This window comes from Venturia canescens, chromosome 1 (assembly GCF_019457755.1).
Source record: "Venturia canescens isolate UGA chromosome 1, ASM1945775v1, whole genome shotgun sequence".
Taxonomy (NCBI): domain Eukaryota; kingdom Metazoa; phylum Arthropoda; class Insecta; order Hymenoptera; family Ichneumonidae; genus Venturia; species Venturia canescens.
This window is the reverse complement of record NC_057421.1, coordinates 27,693,247-27,712,910: the sequence shown is the minus strand read 5'-3', so window position 1 is coordinate 27,712,910 and position 19,664 is coordinate 27,693,247. Positions and strand designations below refer to the sequence as shown.

The 19,664-nt window shown below is 49.8% G+C and overlaps 2 protein-coding genes across 3 annotated transcripts; both read right to left on the bottom strand.

The window, feature by feature from the left end:
- Positions 1-10,568: 10,568 nt before the first annotated feature.
- Positions 10,569-14,677, bottom strand: Mlc1 (Myosin light chain alkali). 2 transcript variants are annotated; one of them, XM_043433714.1, is made up of 6 exons: positions 14,555-14,677; positions 14,339-14,366; positions 12,635-12,946; positions 12,464-12,550; positions 11,736-11,807; positions 10,569-11,331 (listed from the first exon to the last, which is right to left on the bottom strand). In XM_043433714.1, the coding sequence occupies exons 1-5, from the start codon at positions 14,561-14,563 to the stop codon at positions 11,779-11,781; spliced, it is 465 nt and encodes a 154-aa protein (XP_043289649.1). In that variant the 5' UTR covers positions 14,564-14,677; the 3' UTR covers positions 10,569-11,331; positions 11,736-11,778. The 2 variants fall into 2 exon arrangements, with proteins under 2 accessions (XP_043289649.1, XP_043289648.1); XM_043433713.1 differs by lacking the exon at positions 11,736-11,807.
- Positions 14,678-15,593: 916 nt separating this feature from the next.
- LOC122410763 (uncharacterized) lies at positions 15,594-17,242 on the bottom strand. The gene is made up of 2 exons (XM_043419172.1): positions 16,877-17,242; positions 15,594-16,796 (listed from the first exon to the last, which is right to left on the bottom strand). Exons 1-2 carry the CDS (start codon positions 17,204-17,206, stop codon positions 16,119-16,121), a joined length of 1,008 nt encoding a protein of 335 aa, XP_043275107.1. The 5' UTR covers positions 17,207-17,242; the 3' UTR covers positions 15,594-16,118.
- Positions 17,243-19,664: the final 2,422 nt, after the last annotated feature.

Sequence of the window (19,664 nt, the reverse complement as noted above, 5' to 3'; positions counted from 1 at the left end):
ATATGAAATAGCGTGCGATCGCTGCATCGATTCGTTCACGATGACCCGTGAATTTGACGTACTGTACTCTAACACTGTGTCTATAATCGTGTCCAACGTCCGCTCTGGATCGTGGGTGAGGTCCGGCGCGTGTACGTTGGAGCGCTCGAAATGTTCAGGTGCGTCTCGAGAAAAACGTCCGGTCTCAATCGATTATCGGAACGGAGCAGTATTTTATTGACGTGCTTTTTTTGCGAAACGAGCACTCCGGCTTACACGTTCGGAGGATGTGAAAAGGGGAGAGAGAAGGAGGAATAGGCCGAGCTTACCTGAGAGCGTAGGAGGCAAGGGCGAGCTTGGATCGTTCCGTTACCGAGGATGTCCGGACGGTAGACTGGTCGGATCGAAAGAGTCGCGAGCCGAAATTCTCTCGATGCGCACCCTCTCTCTCGTCCTTTGCCCCGCGAGCGTACCAGTTTGTCCTGGTGGGAATACCCTGCTCCTGCGCCGAACGCACGCCCGAACGAGCCTTCCCAACCTCACCCGTACCAGCGCCGCGGCCGCCTCTCACTCGATAACATCAACGAACCGCCCCCCGCCGACGCGACCTCTCGCCGCCGTCCGCACCCTCGACAATCGTCCGTTTCTCGGCTTCGAACGAGAGGGAGATTCGCGGAGGATGGAAAAGTACGGGTGACGCCGCGCCAAAGGAGAGGAAAAGACGGGCCGAGGCTCAGGGCGGCTGAGACACGAGAGAAGAATACTCGAATTTGTTCGAACGGAGGATCCCACGGCAGCCCCATCGCCAATCGGCGAAGCTCGGGGGGTATTTCGCCGCGCGGACTCGGCGCGATGCGGCGCGTAACCAATCGATCGTTTCTCCTGCTCGTTGGCTTTTTTTCCTCTTCTCTCCTCAATGAGCGAGATATTTGGATGAGCGCACAGCGAATGGCTCGTTTGATCAAACACCCCCGGCGATTGGCGGGGAACAAGCTCCTTGAGAGTTTCAGGGCCAACATTTCGTTCGCACGTTTACCGTGCGCAACCGCAAATATCCGGACTTTCAATTTCGAAAATCTTAACGAGCTTTCCATCCTCTTGGCACTATTAGCTCGGAAATGAAACTGGCAAAAATACAAGTTCTGAGCAGGCACCTACTTCCGTGTATGACTTTGAACCCCCCCGCCCTGCCCGGAGCCAGCGAAACGAGAAATTTATGGGGATGCTTCCGCGGGAGCACGGAAGCGTAATCAGAGATTATTACGACCACGAAGATTTCAGAGCGATAGAGAAGGACGGGGCGAGTTTTACAGGTGTGTCGTAGATAATGGGAGACGCGCCTGCACGCTCCCTCTCGGGTGCGAGGCTTCCTCCCTGACTTTTGCGTTAATAGCTTCGGCGAGGTTCGACTCGACCCCGTTGCCACGTTTTTTTCCCGCACAATTCCATTTTGGTCTTCCGAGCGTTGCTAATTACCGAGTTTTAACTATACACATAGAAAATCCCGGCTATACTTTGCATCGAGATTGAGGCAGACTCGATTTTCATTCGTTCCTTTTTATCGCCGAGCGCGGTACACATTTACCTCGTTGACAGTCGGTCCATTCACATCGAGGGACGAGCCACGGGGATTCGATTGATGCCCGCTGATCCTATCGGCGCATCGGAGCGAGGCTCCCGCAGTCGCGTCTTGGAGACGCCGCCGCACTCCGCGTAAGCTCGGGGTACACGGGAAAGATGAAACGCGATTCCTGCTACTTTGACGCTTCGGTCTTTCTTCGCCTCGTTTTTTCTTCGCTCTTAAACTCCTGACGGGAATCTCGCCTCGGGGATTTCTCCGGCCAAGCACGAGACCGGAATTCGCGTTCACGGACACCAATTAATGTAATTAAAATTATTATAAAAGCGACGAACACAGGCGAGTGTCGACGCTTCTCGACCCCCCCCCCCCGCATGTAAACGCGGTCTCGAATTTGTTTTCTTTCTGTACCAAGCGTCACGCGACATTAACGTTCAGCCACCCGCACCTTGGTGTCTGCTTCTTCATCCGGCCCAGAAGCCCAAGAAAATATAAAGCGAGGCAACCTTTTCGATCAATCGCGACAACCTCGACGACTACCTGGTGGAAATACCTCGAGAATAAGGGTGGAAAAAGAAGAGATGAGTTACAGCCGGGCAACAGACGATGCTCGCTCGATCGGGGGTCGCTTACCTGCAACACAAACACATTCAAAGCTATTATTTTTCAGTCCACATTTATCATAGAATTCAGCATTAATTATATATCATTTCATTTTTATTCTGATGGCAGTTCTGAACTGCTCAGCTGCATCCGGATGCGAATTTGTGTCAAAAGCTATTGGTTGTTTAAAAGTTTCAAATATTGCCCCAAGCACGTTGTTACGTTTGTTGTTCAACTGTGAAAAGTCGAATTCGAAAAACACAACTATCGACAGTACGATCTGGAAGAAATCGAAAATGATGTGGAAGAATAGTTTTTCAAACGATTTGAACTTTAAAGTAGCAGGAAGTTCCAAGAATAGCCTGATGTTTATTTTACTTATAATTAGAATTTCATCGCAGCTAAAAATAATTTTTACACATTTACATGAAATTTTTTGATGTTTCGGTGTAGTCATCTTTAGTGAGGTAATTGTTGAGTTCCTCAATCAAAGCAACTCTCCTTTCTGCCACATCGTTTGCGACTTTTAACGCCGCGACTTGGGACTTGCTGATACTTTCGAGCTCAAATCCTTCAAAAAAATATTTCCTCCACATAGTTTTCAAATTTTTCCAGATTTTGTAGCTCCCAAATATACTTTCGGAGCATTTTGAGCTCTATGAACTCAAAAATCTGAGAGTTTGAAGAATAATGTAAATTGACTGCGAATTTTGTCTTTGAATAACCGTTGGTCGAGTCGATTTACCGAAAAGTGACGGTATTTTGGTACCTAAACGAAACTTTTGAGCTGGGTTTCGATTGAAAATAGAAAAGAAAAAAAAAAAATTTTCGAATCATCCTACTGTGCAGCGAACGGATTCGAATACCGAGAGAGTAATCACGACTGTAAGATAACGTTGGCTAACAATTCAGAAAGTTTGCTCAGCTACAGCGATGTGAAAGAAAAGTTTGTTTGTTGTGGCACGTTTTACGCGCTGCTATCGCATCCGCCCTGATCGCTGATAGCAGGGAAACGAAGTTTCAAATTATGCAGCGATCTGTCCGCCTCATGCATATGTTTCCAATCTTGTGTAGCGAATACAAAAAAGAAGCATGCATTCGAATATTGAGTGAGTTTGAATAAAAAAAATATCAGCGTACGTTCGCGGCAGGATTGAGATGGAGATAATTCGGAAAGAATTTTCTGGCATCGTCTGGGACATTTAAATATATACAGACATACGCGTCTGTTTACACGCAAACGGGATAGAAAATAGAGAAAATAGTGTTGCCTCGCTTATCTTCGGGGCTATCGATCGAAAGGGTGGGTAAAGGGTGAAACTTGCATCGGTAACCCCTTTTCGTAAGAGTGGGTGGAGGCTTGGGATCGCTTGATCCGCCGGAGTGCAAAGAACTCTCGCGCGGCTTTTCGAGGCATGCAGAGGCAGCGCGTATGCGCGAGGAGCTTCGTTTCATCAATTCCGCGAGGATCGTCGTGCAGCTTTGGCACTGGATGAAGTCGCCGGTGCTTGTGCAGAATCGAGCGTAGTTCAGCGCGAGCTCTTCGCGTTTGATAAGCGAAACTCGGCGGCTGGTACGGCCGCAATTCAGGTAACGCTCGCAGAGGCTGCCGTAGAGCGACGATACCGACGGAGGTCTTGTCAACCCCTCGCACGTTGACGGGAAGCAAGGGCGAAAAGTGCTCGCCTCGTTGTACTTTGCTCGGTGTCTTGCTCGTGCACTCGGAAGGGAGCAAAATAAATATTCGCACGAGAAAGACGAGCTTTTCGGCAGCGGCGAGCAACGGGGCCCGCGAGTTAAATTCTTGGGGTAAAATTTTGCTCAAGGTATTTAAAACACTGTTGGAAATAGATCGAACTGGAATAAAATGAATGAATATTTAAAATGGAGAAGAAAATATGGAAGAGACGCGACAGACAGCCCGAGGGAGACTTTTCTTGAAGCACCCGAGTACCGCACAAGGGTGAGGGTGCAACGCCGAGGGTTACCGTTTTCATATACACTGTGGAAGAGAATGATGCGAAGCAAAAGAGCCCCCAGGTTGTTAATCCATCCTGATGGAAGCCTTACACACGGACAAAGCAGTCTCCCCGCGTCATACATACGCTTGGTAGATTCGTCGAGGAGTTGAGTTCTGCCCTCGCCCCCGCCGCGATTCTTATATTCTCTTCCTGTAAGCGATACACGCCGCGAAAAAGCGATATTCTTCGGAGGCAAAAGCGACGCGGTCGTGTTTCGCATTTCGGAAGAGAGACCGTACAGCGACGAAATAGATAGCTCGAACGGTTCCGTCCCATTAGGCACGCGTTGAGGAACGTCTCGATTCGCGAGCCGGAATTGCCGCCTCGGCCATGCGATTTCGCCCGATCGTTTCCTCCTCCCGAATCATCAGTTACGCCTCGACATATCGAGACGAATAAATCAAAAGGAACGACGCGCAGGGTGCGCCGTGGCGGACAAACGTAACGATATGCCCTCGTCCGGAACGATATTAATCCAAAAGCGTGCCAAAGCGTCATCGTCCATCGGAATAATACTCGATCGCTCAATGATCGCACGCATTGCATGAGTTCGCTACCATTTTCGTGCGCTCCAAAGGGTTTTATGTTTTCTCTTCGTCCGACCGGCCTTCGCGATGCTCGCGTTCGATTACGTAAAAGCAGGTTATTAAAAATGTCTCCGACGCAATGGTGCCGGCTCGCAAGGGCTCGACAACGTGTATGAACGTCGGAAGAACGAGGGAGAGAAACTCGAGCGTTGGTCGGATGCTGGGACGCTGACTGGAACGCACCGCGAGACGCTGCCTACCGTTTTATTATCGATTTCGCTCTCCAGCAGCGCTCGCTCGGTTCTCTCGTCCCGAGAAGCAACTCCCTCTCTTGGTGCGAATCAATTCTGCCTCACCCTCTGCCTCTGGCTTCGCATCCCTTTGTATACATTCAACTTTTCTTCTCCCTCGCTCCCTCGTCGACGAAATCATCGTGGTCCAGCTCTCCTGCGTCTCGACGCACGCGCACCCCGACAGAATCTCGTGCGACTCTTCCGACTGACACGCGGTACACGAGATTTTTGTCTCATTCGATATATGCGACGATTGGAGCGCAGCGAGTCCCCTTCAGCTCACAGCATCGATGTCGAGCTCCATTTCTCGTTGATTCTTCAACGATGGATTTTCGAACCGCTTCGGAAATCCGGCTTACTCTCGTCATCGGTTCATCTTTCATTCACCGAATATATTTCATAAAAAATCAACGAAGGAAAAGAACGAGTTTTCCTACGGGCTCGTATATCTCGATTTCGTACGATTAGGCTCACGCGCGCGAGTGCACGTCAAAGAGAATATAGCGGATATCGTAATGCACCGCTAGACTCGGTGCACACCGAGCAACAACAAGGTGCACGACGTCATCGAGCAAATACCTCGCGCGACGCATGCGGGGCATTAAAGCCGGATGCCGTTTTGCAATCTGTTCGCGCTCCTCGCTCGCCCTTGGACCAACAAACCTCAATGTGACGTTCTCCGGTGTACCGCGCGCTCTGTTCTAAACGTCGGCGAGCATATGCTTCGGATCGTGGTTCTTTAAATCCAATGCTCCCGCCAGAAATGTAGGATTGTTTCTCGTCCAAAGTGCGTGTATCGATTAATTCGTAAATTATTTTATTTTTCACGTCGTCGCGCGAGTCTCCGTCACGTTTCCCCGCGTCCCTGAACGTGCGCTTCTTCGTTCGCCTTAATTCACGGTAATTCAGTTTTCACCTAAATCAGTTTTCACCTTTTTTATGTGAATGGGGGAAAAAACGATTGACTTTGACCGACAAGTACAAGAATACGGGAGCGAGCGGGTCACAGTGGTAGAAACCGAGATTGTACCGACGTGTCTGACCCCGCGCTCAGTGAAAAGCGTTTCCGTACGAGAATAATGCCAAGAGAGTGCAAAGTCGGACGGTCATTCAGCCGAGTACGGTGTTTTGCTTATCAAATGATGTTAAACATCGAGGACTCTCGCCACGAATAGAGCGCGCGTCATTCCAAGTGGCAAATGACTGAATGAGAGAAACGTCCTTGCGTTTGCTGATCGCGGAGCAGCGATTCTCATTACGAAACTCCGAGCGGTCGGAAGTGCGTGTGCGTGAGAATCGTCGCAGAGTTTCTTATCAAAGGAATTCTTTAGTTCGAGTGCTCGAAGGTAGTCGAGCTCCGAAAATATTCGAGCACAGATTAGCTACTCGGATCTTGCCAATCTTCGCAGTCTCAGGCTCAAAGTCGCTTCGCGCGGTCTATCTCGATCCGAGGCGTGTGGAGATCAAGTTCTGCGAGAACGGTCAGTGACCCGGAGGGCTCAACGTACCCCGGCGAAACGTCGCGGAATTGGGTCAGAGGGTGTACGGAAGGGGTGGGAAAAGGGGGGGGGGAGGAGGAGGAGGAGGAGGAGGATGAGAACGAAAATCCCCGGAGCAGTTTCCGAGCCTACACCGAGGAGCAGGTTTTCGCACGACGTAATGTCCGTAGCGATACGTGGAAACGTTAAAATCGCATAATTTGCCGAGTACGTTTCTGCTCTCGTTTCGCAGAGACAAATTTCAGTGCGATTCGTACGAGGCTCGAGTCCGATCATAAATACACGTTTCGTGACGGTGACGTCCGGCGATGTTTTGGAATGTCAGGCGAGTCTTTTAGCTCCGCTCTTTTGCTCGCGTATTATTATAAACGCTATAAGAGTACGAAGGTTTCCCGGTGTATAATATGAGAGAATAGGAGTGAGAGTTTGGTCGATAGCGCGCCCGCCGAGCGAGTGAAAGACGGGGCGAGTCGTACAAACGTCACCCATGCACCACTTCATTGGCACTTGATCAAAACGGCTGAGCTTCGCATGCGAGGAAAAGGCTGAGCCATTTTGTCATTTGCGCCCGTTCTCTTTTTCCCTTTCGTACCGATTGATGCGGCGGGACTCTTTTGTACGATTCGCCCGCGGAGACGAGAATATCGATTACAGCCGCTTATTTTCGTCTCGGGGAAAGTTTTTCGTCCATCGTTTAGCCGCTCATTTGGCAATTATTTTCTCTGCCGAGGGTTACTTCGGAGTATTATTTATCCGACGGTCTTGTGTGGCTTCTCTGAGAGTCCGGGATCATAAGCGTATCGCGGGATCTACGGCGATGCGAGATTCTCCGCGTGCATGCGGATATTATTAATGTTGAAAGAGCGACATGAATACGTTGCAGCTCACGAGCCGTAACTCGTTGCCAAGGTCAAGAAACGTTGGTCCGATTATGAGCCGAGCAAGGTCCGATCACCGTCGACGCATTCGCTTCCATTATTATTGTTTTATCTGAAAACAATTAAGCCGAGGGCAGGGGGATACGCGAGTGGTTGATGTTGGCAGCACGAGTGAAGGAATTTCCGGACCGTGGGAGGATTGAATGAAGAGACGAGGTTATAGGGGCAAAGACCTCGTTTTTCTCGGCTTATGAGAGCGTTCCTACGCGCGTCCCCCCCCCGTTCGTTAATATGTTACGGAGCGAGAATATGCATAAATGCTCGGGATTATGCGGCGCTATCGAAAGAGCTCTCGTTATTAACGCCTCTCATCGTCGTCGCTCGAGCGAAGAAAGTTGCTCTTTGATATCATTCACCGGCTGGGCTCGGCTCATTTCGCATCGCTCTCGCGCCTCACGTTGCCAAAAATGGTTGGCAGTTTTTTGCTCTCCGCTTAATTGGCTTTGACTTCGTGATTATCAGAGACGAATGCTCGCGATGAGTCATACGTCGCTCGCATTGCTCGCTCCTAGCTGTGCCTCGTTCTCCGGATCTACCGAGACTCGACAGCAGTGCGCGATTGGACTAATTGCGGGATGCGATCGAAACTGCCTTTGTTCTTATTACGATCATTACGATCGCGATAAAAAAAAGAAACGAGGTCTTCGTTGTTGTCACCGCGCAGCTCATGGCAGCTCGAATAGCCAGACGTTTAAACGACGAATTATTTGCCTCCCGTAACGCAGCAGGACTATTTTTCAGATGGACTAGATTCCGCGGTAGGAACATGCCAATCAGTTGATACCGTAATTGTGAGACTCGCGTGCTCCCCGAAGCGCGAGGACCTTCCCGGTGGCAGTCCCATTTCTCAATTACGTCGCTCTTCCCAAAGCCTACGCGCCAGGCTGCTCGCGACTCTGCTGCCATTTTTTCAAATCCTCCTCCAAAGCCCCGGTTTTTGCGTCCAGCATCAACGCGCGATTGGCATCGATCGGTGCGCGATCTCGACACAGCACGATCGAGCCAAAAGCGCCCTACGGGGTCGTCGCTAAATTGCCGAGATAAAAAAATTCTCATTCGAACGGAGAAAAAGTGATTCGTAAAGGGACGTGGGCGATGCTATGGAATTTTGTAATCTCGAGCCAAAACGATAGTTTTGGCGCAGAGAAATGAGACGCGCGGTAACGCACAAGTGTGCGTGACATCGCGTGGGAATCCGAGCCACTTTATACGCGGATCCACTTTCGATAAACACTTTAAAAGACGCTTCTAAATTTACACCTTCGTATCCTTGGATACTCCGGCACATCGGTATGCGCGGAGCGAACGATTCTTCGTGAACTTTGATGATGAATTTACACCTCATCTCTTCGAGGATGTTCAAATTGATTTAACTTCGTCTCGACGCGTATCCACTGACAGTTTGCTCCGGCGAGGTGGACCCGAAGTAGCGCACGCTGCTCGTACGCATACGCACACGCGCGTCCGATAAAATTTAATCCGGTGAGCGTCGAGCGACGCAATTATGGATGGCAATCCGTCGCGTAGCGGGGACCCATGGACACGAGAATTTACACGTATGCAACGTGCTTTTTTATTACGCTCATACCTCTCTCTCTCTCTCTCGCGCGCGTTCTCTGTTTCTCTCTCAAGCCAGACCGGGGGAAATAGAGATAGAAAAAGCCCAGCGAGTGTGAAGTGCCAGGGGGAGAAGTTTTTTCATCTCCCACGCGCGTCTTCGCGACTCGCGATATTCTCACACTCAACTCACACGATAGCACACCGTTTCTTCGTATCGGTAAAAAACAAACGTGCGCTGAGGGCTTTTTCTCGCGCGAACAGTGCTGGGCGCCTGTTACGATTGTCTGTACGAGAGTTTTTATCTCGCAGCGCTTGCTATCGCGTCGTAGAAAACGGAGTCATTATTCGAGAGGTTTTTCCTGCTCGAATGGAGTAGATGCTGGATCACCGAAAACGAAACAAAGAGCATTCGCACGATCTCACTCGCTGGAAGGTCGTCCCGGATTCCGAACCGTAAACACTCGCGAGCGGAGGTAAATTTGCAAGAAAATTTGCACCGAAGGCCTGAATAGCGTGGCACAGCGAATGCAACGAAAATTCTGATCTTGCGAATGAGCTCGGGTCGGAAACGAGGCCGACGTACGTCGGTGCGCCGCAGAGGCGGTCGGGCTCCCGACACCTGTTTGAATCCGTGTTTGAATGATTTTATACGAATCGATGCGGAGTAGGGCAGGCCAAAATGGCACGATAATGTGGGATTTTTCGGGAGGTAACGAGCGCGGAGGGCGCACGCGTCTCGTATAAAGGTGACGCGAGCAGCCGGTTAATTGGAAAAAGCGTGAGAGCTCTGTGCAAATATACGGAGGGAGAAACCCTTCATCGACGAATCCGTGAACGTGCGGAAGCGGAGCAGGAAGAAGCGCGACGCGCTTTATTTACTCTGTTAACGCATCCGCGCGCGCGGTTGAAAGATCTCTCGAGCTCTCGTATTTCGATGAATGAAACAGTGGCAAACTGAAAACGAGGAAGAATTTTATGACGATTTTGAGACTCACCGATTCGTGGTCCGTTCCCTCTCGCACTGTCATCGCCGACGACGCTGACAGGTTTCGCTCGTACCTCCGCCATCGTACCTAACTGCGCTCAATTGCGTTGAGCGCCGCAATAATCGCTCGACGATCGACCCGCGTGAAAACGCTTCGGAGATTTACCCGGAAAAACAACAGCCCGAGATGACAATTCGCGCCAACTTATTTCGCTGCTCGATCTAACGATTGAACGCGCTTAGAGAAGGAGCGGGCGCGAAGCTCCTCGGTTCGTGGCTCGAACGCGTTTGAAAGGCCCCTCGTCGGCCGTCGTTCCGACGTCAATCGCAAAACCGCGACGATCGTCGCGACCTCCGACGTCGGCGCGACGATGAAATCTCCCGTGTGCTTACCGACCACGGACGTTTATCATTTCGCGATAACTCGCCGACGGCTGCACAGCCGCTTTCGCGATCGCGAACCTCCCTCCTCGTCAAAGCTCAGAAGAGCACTTCGGACCGTTGCTCATTCCTCGATGCTGCATTTTCCCATTGTGCGGATGCGCTTAGGCCGATAAAATAAAAGAAAGGGCGCCAACGATCGGTGACTTTTGGCACTTCCGGGACATTCGAGAAGTGCGATTTATTTAAGTAACAGTAGCAGTAGTAGTTATTTCGAAGTATACATTGTAATGTAGAAGTAAGTAAAATAACGCGTACGTTAGCGATTCGGTTGAAGACAAAACTGCAAAATTAGCAACGAGCAGAAATATTTATCAATCTCGAGGCAGTATTGTCCTGAAGCAAACTCGCCGAGGCGTTTGTGCGTGTGTTTGTTTCGTTGTTGCGTCTCGATGCGTTGAAAAATGACATTTGTAACATGATAGTTTATCGGTTTGTTTGTTTTATTATTAAAAGGTATTTTTCATTGCAAAATTGGTCGGTTACGATGCACGTGAGTACGAGCGCGGGCGTAAAGAAGCAAGAGAGACGAGGGCCACCTTCTCGAGTTCCCCGTGACGCCCTGCTCCGTGGCTCCCCCCGTTAAATAATCGTCCAATCTTTGCTTCGCGATGGGCTGGCTCGCACCTTACGCTTATAACGCTCTCTCGGAGTATAGTGAAAAATATTTTATTGTTCTTGGCGTCAGAGAGACGTCATCGAGAGTATTTTTTTTTGACTTTTTCTAAATATTTTTAACAACGGGAATTTGAGATTGTTCGTTTTGTTTCTTCTGTTCATGAACGTTGGTGGTGCTCGACGGTCGCTGATTATTCGTCGTTGTCGCCTCGACAACCTCAGTCGGGAACATCGTGGTCTAGAAATCGACGGCCGGAGCGGCCTTGTCGCACATCCGTCGAAGAAAAGCTGCGGAAAATCGAGACGGAGATTATTAAATGGTGCATCAAACGAACGTTCGTCCAAACGAGTCTCACGATCGAGAAGCCTTTCTCGATAACACTCAGCGATCCGATTTTTTCTCCGTGTCGCTGCGACCATAGACGATGCGTAAATGAGTTAACAACAAACGAACGATCGTTAATGCGGCACAGGCGATAAAAGTAATTAATCGCGAACGAATCTCGTCGAAATGGCAACGTCGAAGCTCGAAGGCTCGACGCGTCAGCCAGACTCCGGGGATACGCTCGCTTGACAGCGGCATCCACCCATTGCGCAACAGTCAACAGCTTCATAACATGTTAGCGGAAGTAGCGTGTGTCGGTTACTCGATAAAAGCCAAGAGAAAGGATATTTCTACGGGAATTACTCACGATGACATTATCTTCGATTCGGCTCGCAGCTTATCCTCTCAATCTATCCTGCAAGGAGTTTCTTCAAGAATGCTGAAAAATAGAGAACATGACAAATAGGGAAACGTCTAACAGTGGGACGGACTGTGGCTTCGAGTTGAGACGTATTTCTCGATCGGAAGTATTCCTGAGCAGCTCCTCATTCCTCCCGGTGAAAAAGAGGGTATAAAACGTGAACCTTAGGAGGGGGGTGGGGGAGGAGCTACGGAACGCGTAAAAAAAGGAAAGTACAAATGAAACGTCAGCTTCCGTATTTCCGGCGATCTCCTCTCGTGGCGTCTCGAATTACCTTCCGCGCCCTTCCGGGCCTATCGTCTCGCAAATCAACGCGAGGGAGGAGGGAACACGAAAAACCGTAATTTTCAACTTGTTGCTCACGATACTCTTTTCTATGATATACTCGTTAGGCTTACGGGTCGACGAGTCCATACGGAAGAGGAAGGGAGTCAAATTACTGTACCGTGCTGCATACAAAAGGGGCCTTTAATCATTATCTACCGTCACGAGAAGGGGCGGGGAGGGGGCACGACTGTTAGCGGATTTACTCGTTGGAGGATTTTTTGTTTTTCTTCAAAGTTAACTACTGGGGCGTTCACTCGACGCTCAAACGTCTACTGTCGTTACTTGGGTATACGCTAAATGATACCGAATTTTTAAATCGTTACGTCACATTTACAATATATACTTACGAGCATAGGGGATGAAACCATCCTCATCTTCGGGGTCCATGCACTCGCTGAGCACCATGTTGACTTCGTCGTCGGCGAGTTTCTCACCTGATGACGAAAGATCGAGCGGTTAGGGGTGGATAAGAGAGACAGAGAGGAAGCGGTGTCGGGAAGGCTCGAAAGATTTCTTACCGACGGTGAGCAGCATGTTGGAGAGCTCAGCCGCGAGCATCATGCCGTTTTCGGCCTTGTCGTAGAGCTTGAGACACTCGAGGAAATCTTCATAACCACCCTGGTCCTTGTCGTTTTCTTTCAAATCAGCGTAGATCGGCAAGAATTCTTCCAACGTCATTTTTTTCTCTCCTCGCTTCTGGGTACCGCCGACTTTCTCGATCGTCGCATTGGTCGGGGCGAGGTTCAGGGCTCGGAGTACATTGCCGAGGTCGAACGCATCGATCACGTTCGTGCCGTCGGCGTCGTAGATGGAGAACGCGAATTCGCACTCTGACAAAATAACCCATTTCATTGGCTACATACTACGATAACGAAACATCGTTCGACCCACGGCAGTCCGTGGATTATATCGAGCGATTCGTTCAAGTGTCGAGATACACGCGCATAAAGGCTTCGGGACGATTTTAAAAATTGGCCGAATTTACAATTTCTCTACAGTTTTGCACCGATCGGCCCGTGACATCAGGACAAAAGGAACATTTCCCCCAGCAGTGACGTGAAAAATATAAAATATTGGGGAAAAAAGCCCGCGAACTTTCATACCTGAAGGGAAGGACTCGAGAAACTTTTGGCTCAACGAGCCACGGCGGGCAAAGTGGAATCACCCAAACGAAATTTAGTACTATTCGAATACTCGCAGTTGCTTGGCTCAAATAATAATTTCTCACTGCGACAAAACATCGTTGAGCCAACAACGATTTCTTCTCGACGATTCGTGTTGATCGAGCAAAAATTCGATTGAATCACCGAATTACTTTGTTCAGTGCACACTCGAAAAGAAGCGTGTCTCATATTCCCTGAGAGATTTTATTTTCATATTTATTTTCGCGTGATAATCATATCGAGGATGCGCCATTGTCAAATTTCCAAAATTGGTCGGGTTGCGGAAGTTGAAGCGAAATTTACGGGGGAGGAGAGCGGCGGTGTGTGGGCGCGACGAGTGCCGCAACGAGGGCAATGTTTTTTTCCTCATTCTTCTTAGAGGGGATGAGCGCGAGCGTTCTCGAAGAAGCACCAAAAAAATGTATTTATATACATAAGCTATGTATATAGATACGTGTAAAAGTGCGTGCGTGCGCGATCGTGTATCGCGTGGATAGTTTAAAAATACAACACTCCTATTTTTGGAACCGACGCTTTCGGGAGAGCGAGCTCGTCCCTCCCCCCCGGCCTCCTCGAGCACTGGGTCAGATTACCCCTACCGAGCCATATAAGAGCAGAGACTGAACTATTTTTGACACCGGGCTGCCGCCATGGCTGACAATTCGACGACTTTTGGCCATCACCCACCGACGATTATGCAAGTTATCAACGGCCTTTGTTTTTTTTTTCATCCTTTATATCCGGTCCCGTTTGTTTCTGCGTAATATCTCAGAAATTTTCCTCGATCTTTACCCCCCGAGTAGCTTCGAATTTTTTCCTTTTTTTCATCGTTACCGGACGCCACTCGTTCCCCCCACCGTTACGTAACATTGTCACGTTTACACCGAATAAGCCGATCGCGTCGATTCTCGTACACGATTCCGTCGCTACTCGCTTTACATCGGAATAAACTTTTTGACCATTTTCCCCTTGACGAACCGACCAACGCGCACTGCAGTTTCGTTCAATTCTTTCAACATACGAATCTCACGATGATCGTAATCCAGTTTTTCTACTCACTCTCGAGCTCCCTGGGACTAAGATCCGCCTGAAAAGAGAAGAAGTAAAATATAATGGAATGTTGCTTTTGTAAAACTCGATTGTTTACAAAACAAAATGTATATAGAAAACGATCGTTCGTGTTATTCGGTACGTCGATAAATCGGTAAATTCAACGTCAATCGAGGGACTTGATGTTAAAAAACGTAAGAAGGGAAGAAAAAATCTGCCACTTGCCACTGCCATTGCTGTTGAGTATGTGTTGATGGCTTCTGGATGTTCACCGAACGAAGCTTGAACCAGAAATGCGACCAGCAGGTACCAGGCACATTCATTTTATTACGATAGAGGGCGCTGCGTTCGCGGGGAACCCGAGAATCACGCGGATGAAGAGAGAGAGAGAGAGAGAGAGATTGAGAGAGTAAAAAGTTGAAAGAGCGAGGAAGGGTATACAGCCAAGGGAGAGTTTTGCTCGTCGTGGCAACGCTGCGTTCCAAAAACAGCTTGAGGACCTTCGTTAGTTGCTCGAGCTTCCGAGCACTACGATAATTGGTTTTCGGCAATTTTATTTTCGTGTCAGGGTTGCCAGATCGCGCCCGGTCACCGCGCTCTTTCCTCGCTGCGGTAGGCTTTTCCATTTAGTCTCTCTCTCTCTCTCTCTCTCTCTCTCTCTCTCTCTCTCTCTCTCTCTCTCTCTCTCTCTCTCTCTCACTCTCGACGCGGCTAGAAAGAGATGAAACAGGGAAAGAAAGATGGTTCAGCGGATTTTCGGCTTTTTCTTTTTTTCAACACGATCAAGCCCCAGAGGCGTTGTGCAGTAGCAACGGCGCTGCCGGTAGCCGGGGAAGCTCACGCCTCATGAAAATACATCGAGCGTCTTCGGTCCCCGATCTAATCGCGGGGGAGGAAGAGGAAAGACGGCGGATATTCGAGGCTGCATATGACGCGCGGGTACGATGCTTTGCTTAAAACCGTACAATAGTTGTGCCGGAGACGTTCTCGTACGTCTCCTCGTCACTGGACATTTCATTTTCGCCATATGCATCGAGAAAACATGATATCGAGTTTCGTCGTACCGCGCGAGACGACTTTCTCTCCCTCTCGTTCTACTCTTCGCCTCGCAATGTTATTATTTCTGTAATCCTGAGGGGAATTTCTTCGTAAAGATCGTGCGCGCACCTTCCGTTCTCGACCAACTCCGAAGCTCCCCGCAGTCTCGGGCCAGCTATTTTAGTTGCTCTTGGTTGTGCACGCACGTTGATCTCTCTCTCTCTCTCTCTCGCTATGAGATTCCATACGTAATCGCATGGAATTCCATTTTCAAATGCCTCCGCGTCTCGGAACTGGCGCACGAGTAAATAACAATCGGAATTCGTGATTCATCCTTTGGCACCGTTTCTGCAGGCTCGATAACGACGAAAAAATTGGCAACTCACTTCGAATAATCGCGCAGTTGAATTCCCGCCGGATAATATTAAGCGATACAATTATTCCTCTCTTCGACGCGAAGGAAGAGTGTGAGAGTGCAAGATAAAAAAATATGAGAGAGAACACCCGAAACGACGAAAGTCAGCGCCCAACGTTTCAACGACCGCCTTCGAGAATTGTTGATTGTAAAGATTCGTCTCGACTGCTTCTCGCCTATTGAATGAAAAATTCATGAAATCGAATTGAAAGCATGGGCTCGTATAATAGCGATCGTCAATACAAAATTTATGTATAAAATTGAGGCACAACGGATCGCGCGTAGCCAATGAGTAGAAACGATATTATTCTTGAGGAAGCCGCCGACAAGACTCGATCAATCTTTGGAGCGTTTGAAGGCGGATGAAAAGAATTTTCGTAATCTGCCACCGAGACTTTTTTTATTTTTCGACTTGGCTCTTTCCAGGGTTCCCGATAATGTCGGAGCCGCCAGTGGCATGGATTCGGTCGCTTTGAGAAGTTGCTCCTCCGGGGGGTCGCTCGATGAGAGCAGCGTTGGTGTCGCTGGTCGCGAGGTCGTTTCCGATTCCAATTCCTCGATTTGAACGTCGACGACGACACCTGGTTTCATGGGTGCGACCTCGATCGGGTAAATCTCGAACGGAGTCCCGATCGTCGATGGGAGCTCCGTATCGATGCTAGTTTCGTCGTCCTCCTCCCTGGAGCCTTCGATCGTACGAATGAATCTTTCTTCGCTCTCCTCCCACGCCGCTATTCGCTCCTGGCTCATAGCGCTTATCGGAGCAGCGTTAAGAGCTGTCGCCGCATCGATGACTGCCGGGCCAGCCAGAACGTTCACTCGATTAGCTTCTGCATCTTCGAGCTCTTTGATCATTCGATGCAGGAAACACGTCGAGCGGAGCTTCGACATTTCCGGCTCGACTCGCTGGTTCACCGCCTGACGGAACAAACGGATCTCGCTCCTCCGCTTGTCCCAGCAAGCGTCGAGCTTTGCTGTATTCGCTCCGAGAAGTTGATCCCGTTCGGGTATCGCCTGTTTACGGAATTTCGAAATAGTCAGAGAAGCTTGCGTGAGATAGTTTTTTTTTTTTTTTTTTTTTTTTATTTTCTAACCTCGATCGCAGAGTTGACGATGGTTTCGCAGAGGCTCCGCGTGTCGCTGCTGTCGCCCTGCGCGACCACATTCGGTTCCGTCGTTTGTCGCGTCACGTTCTGCATCTCGACGACCGCTCTCTTAATTTGCCTCTCAAGACTGGGCACTCGTTTCACCGGTTTAACCAGCTTCGTATCGCCTATCTGTACGCCTCGAAGACCCTCCACGATTTTACGGATTTCTTCGTTCGTTTTATCCTCACTCGTTACTTTAGCCTCGTTTTCTGATGATAAATTCGCTTCAAGATTTTGAGGTTTTTCGTAGTCGTCGCAGGAACATTTTTTCTTCATTCTCTCAGTGCTCCGACGCGCCGAGCGCAACGAACGGTTGCGACCTTTCGGCTCACCGTCTCTGCCGCAGTTCGTAGGACAAGCGTCGCACGACGTCAAGTCCCCCACTGCCAAATGTCGAACTTTGTTACTTCTGATCTTTACGTCCGGAGCTCCAAATGACTTACTCGCTTTGAATCTTACCAGCATCGTCACAATTCCCGTCTGCAATGTCCATGGCTCCGAGAGTTACTTTGTCGATTATCTCCGTTGCAAATATCTGAATTTCACCGACTCGAGATTCCACCATGACGCATGGGAAAAGAATTCAGCAGCAGCGTCTCCCGGAATCGTGCTTCGTTTGTTGTTTATCAGTGACTCTCTTCCGGGAGCTGTCAACGCTCGATAAAAGAATTTACCGCACGCTCGCTTCGTTTTTTCTGTTCGGTGGTTTTTCCCCCTTTTCTTCAGACCATGTCAAGCCTCAACCCACAAAAATTTGGCATTCTTGGACCAAGCAGCAACGATGAACTTCGTTCGAAGCGCAGTTCTGAATATTAAAATACCCACGTGCGCTCGTTTTTCCGTGCATGATCTCCGCCACGAACATCGGTTCAACTCGGTCTCACGCTCCATCGGCGAGTCCCGGTGAGTTCCATGTCGTCCGACTGTCCAAAACAGTTTTTCTCACGATTTTCATTGCGAACGGAAGCACGAAACGTCGTGGCGGCTCCGTGACTTCGTGAATTAGTGACCGGACGTACCAGGTCCCGGAAACGCCGGAGGAAACGCTTGCGGAAGTGCTTCGACGTCTCGCGGGATCAGCTACTTTCGTAGGTGCGCGGGTCAGAACGAAAAGTCCCCGCACGAGCCTCCCAACCGGGCAAATAACTCTTCGGGTTTCCATTTCCCACAACGACGATGCTACAATATTCTCAAGAACGTGCAAGCTCGATCGTGACGCAGATAAAAAGCTGCGGAATCTTCCATGGCAAAGAAGTCGAGTCCGAACTGCGGCTCTCCCTCCAAATATGGGCATACCCCGCGAGCAACGTTCGACGCTCCATCGGGTCGACTGAACAGTAAGAAAAGCGCGGCAACACCATGCGCCTCGGGTGCAACGGGGCTTCTGTCCCCGACGAAAAGCATCCTCGTCGAACTGGGAGCTCTGCACAAAATTCTCGATGGGCTCAGGCCCGACGATTTCGAATCGAAGAGTGCATGGTACTCGAGCGAGTCCTGCTGTCGAGAAATTGTGCTGAGATTTCAAAATTTACTGCGCGAGTGGGCCTCCGATCGTGAGAAGCTCGATCGATGTATAATCACCGATAGCACTTTGGTAAAATGTCAAAAATGCGGCGTCGTTAGATCCTTGGAAACTCCACGACTCGGGAGACTGGAGGGAGAGAAAAAATCTGGCGATAGAATCACCGCGCGACGGCAGACCGATTCGATCACCCGACCGCGTATCGGCGTGCAGAGGAAGCTTGACAAAAATTTTCCCATCCATCAGAGTTGTCGTCCTTGGGACAGAAATGAACGGGAAAGTTATCGGTTACCGACAGAAATCTTACCGAAAAAAATCTCGACCGAGGAGCCTGACGAACGCGCGCAAAGAAATTTTTCGAGGAAAGTTGAGCCCAGGCGCGGTCCAGGCACTGATGCTATCGATATCCGCGACTCGCGAGAAAAATTTTCCGACATCGTTGGTGGGCCCGAGAAACAATTGAGCCTGGCAGAGACCGTCGAGTTTTTGGCTCGGGCTCATTTCGAGGACTCGCCCGAGACGAAGCCTCACGGTTTTAAGGAGAAAGCAATTTTCCTCGAAACGACGCCTCTCTTTCGAGTACCAACCAATACGGGAAAGCACATTTTTGATTTCCACGGCAGTCGAGACGTCGACTTGCGCGCGAGCGACGCGTCCAACTTCGGTTCTTCGTGTGTTGAGAACTCGACGCACCAACAACCGATGAAAATCACCGGGGAAGCTCTCACGGTGAATTTTAACGCGGGCAATAAAAGCATCTCCGAGAAAGCGAATGTGCCTGACGTGCCGGACCTAGCGACTCGGATAGCCGCAGCGATTCACAAGTATTTCCATCAAAGTTTTCATCTCATCAGCATCGAGAGTTCGAAAAATAGCGATTATCGTGAGAATCATCGTGTTTCAGATTCACGGGACGCTCGCCAGCTTCCGGAGAAAATTCGAACGCCACACTCGACGGAGGTCGCTCGAGATCCGTGCACGTTGCTCCCGATTTGACAGCGACGCTGATTACAAATGAGGCTAGCGCGCGTCCCACCGGTTCACAGAACGAACGAGAATCGTCAGAGATTTCAGGAGAAGCAACAAAAGTCGAGTGGAAAAGGAGCAGCCAAAGTTCCCTTGCGCCGATGAACGTTTCCCACTTTTCCGCGGTTGCGTGCTCGCCGATGGTGCAAGCGAGCTCAATTTCGGCCTTGGCGCACACGCCTTCGT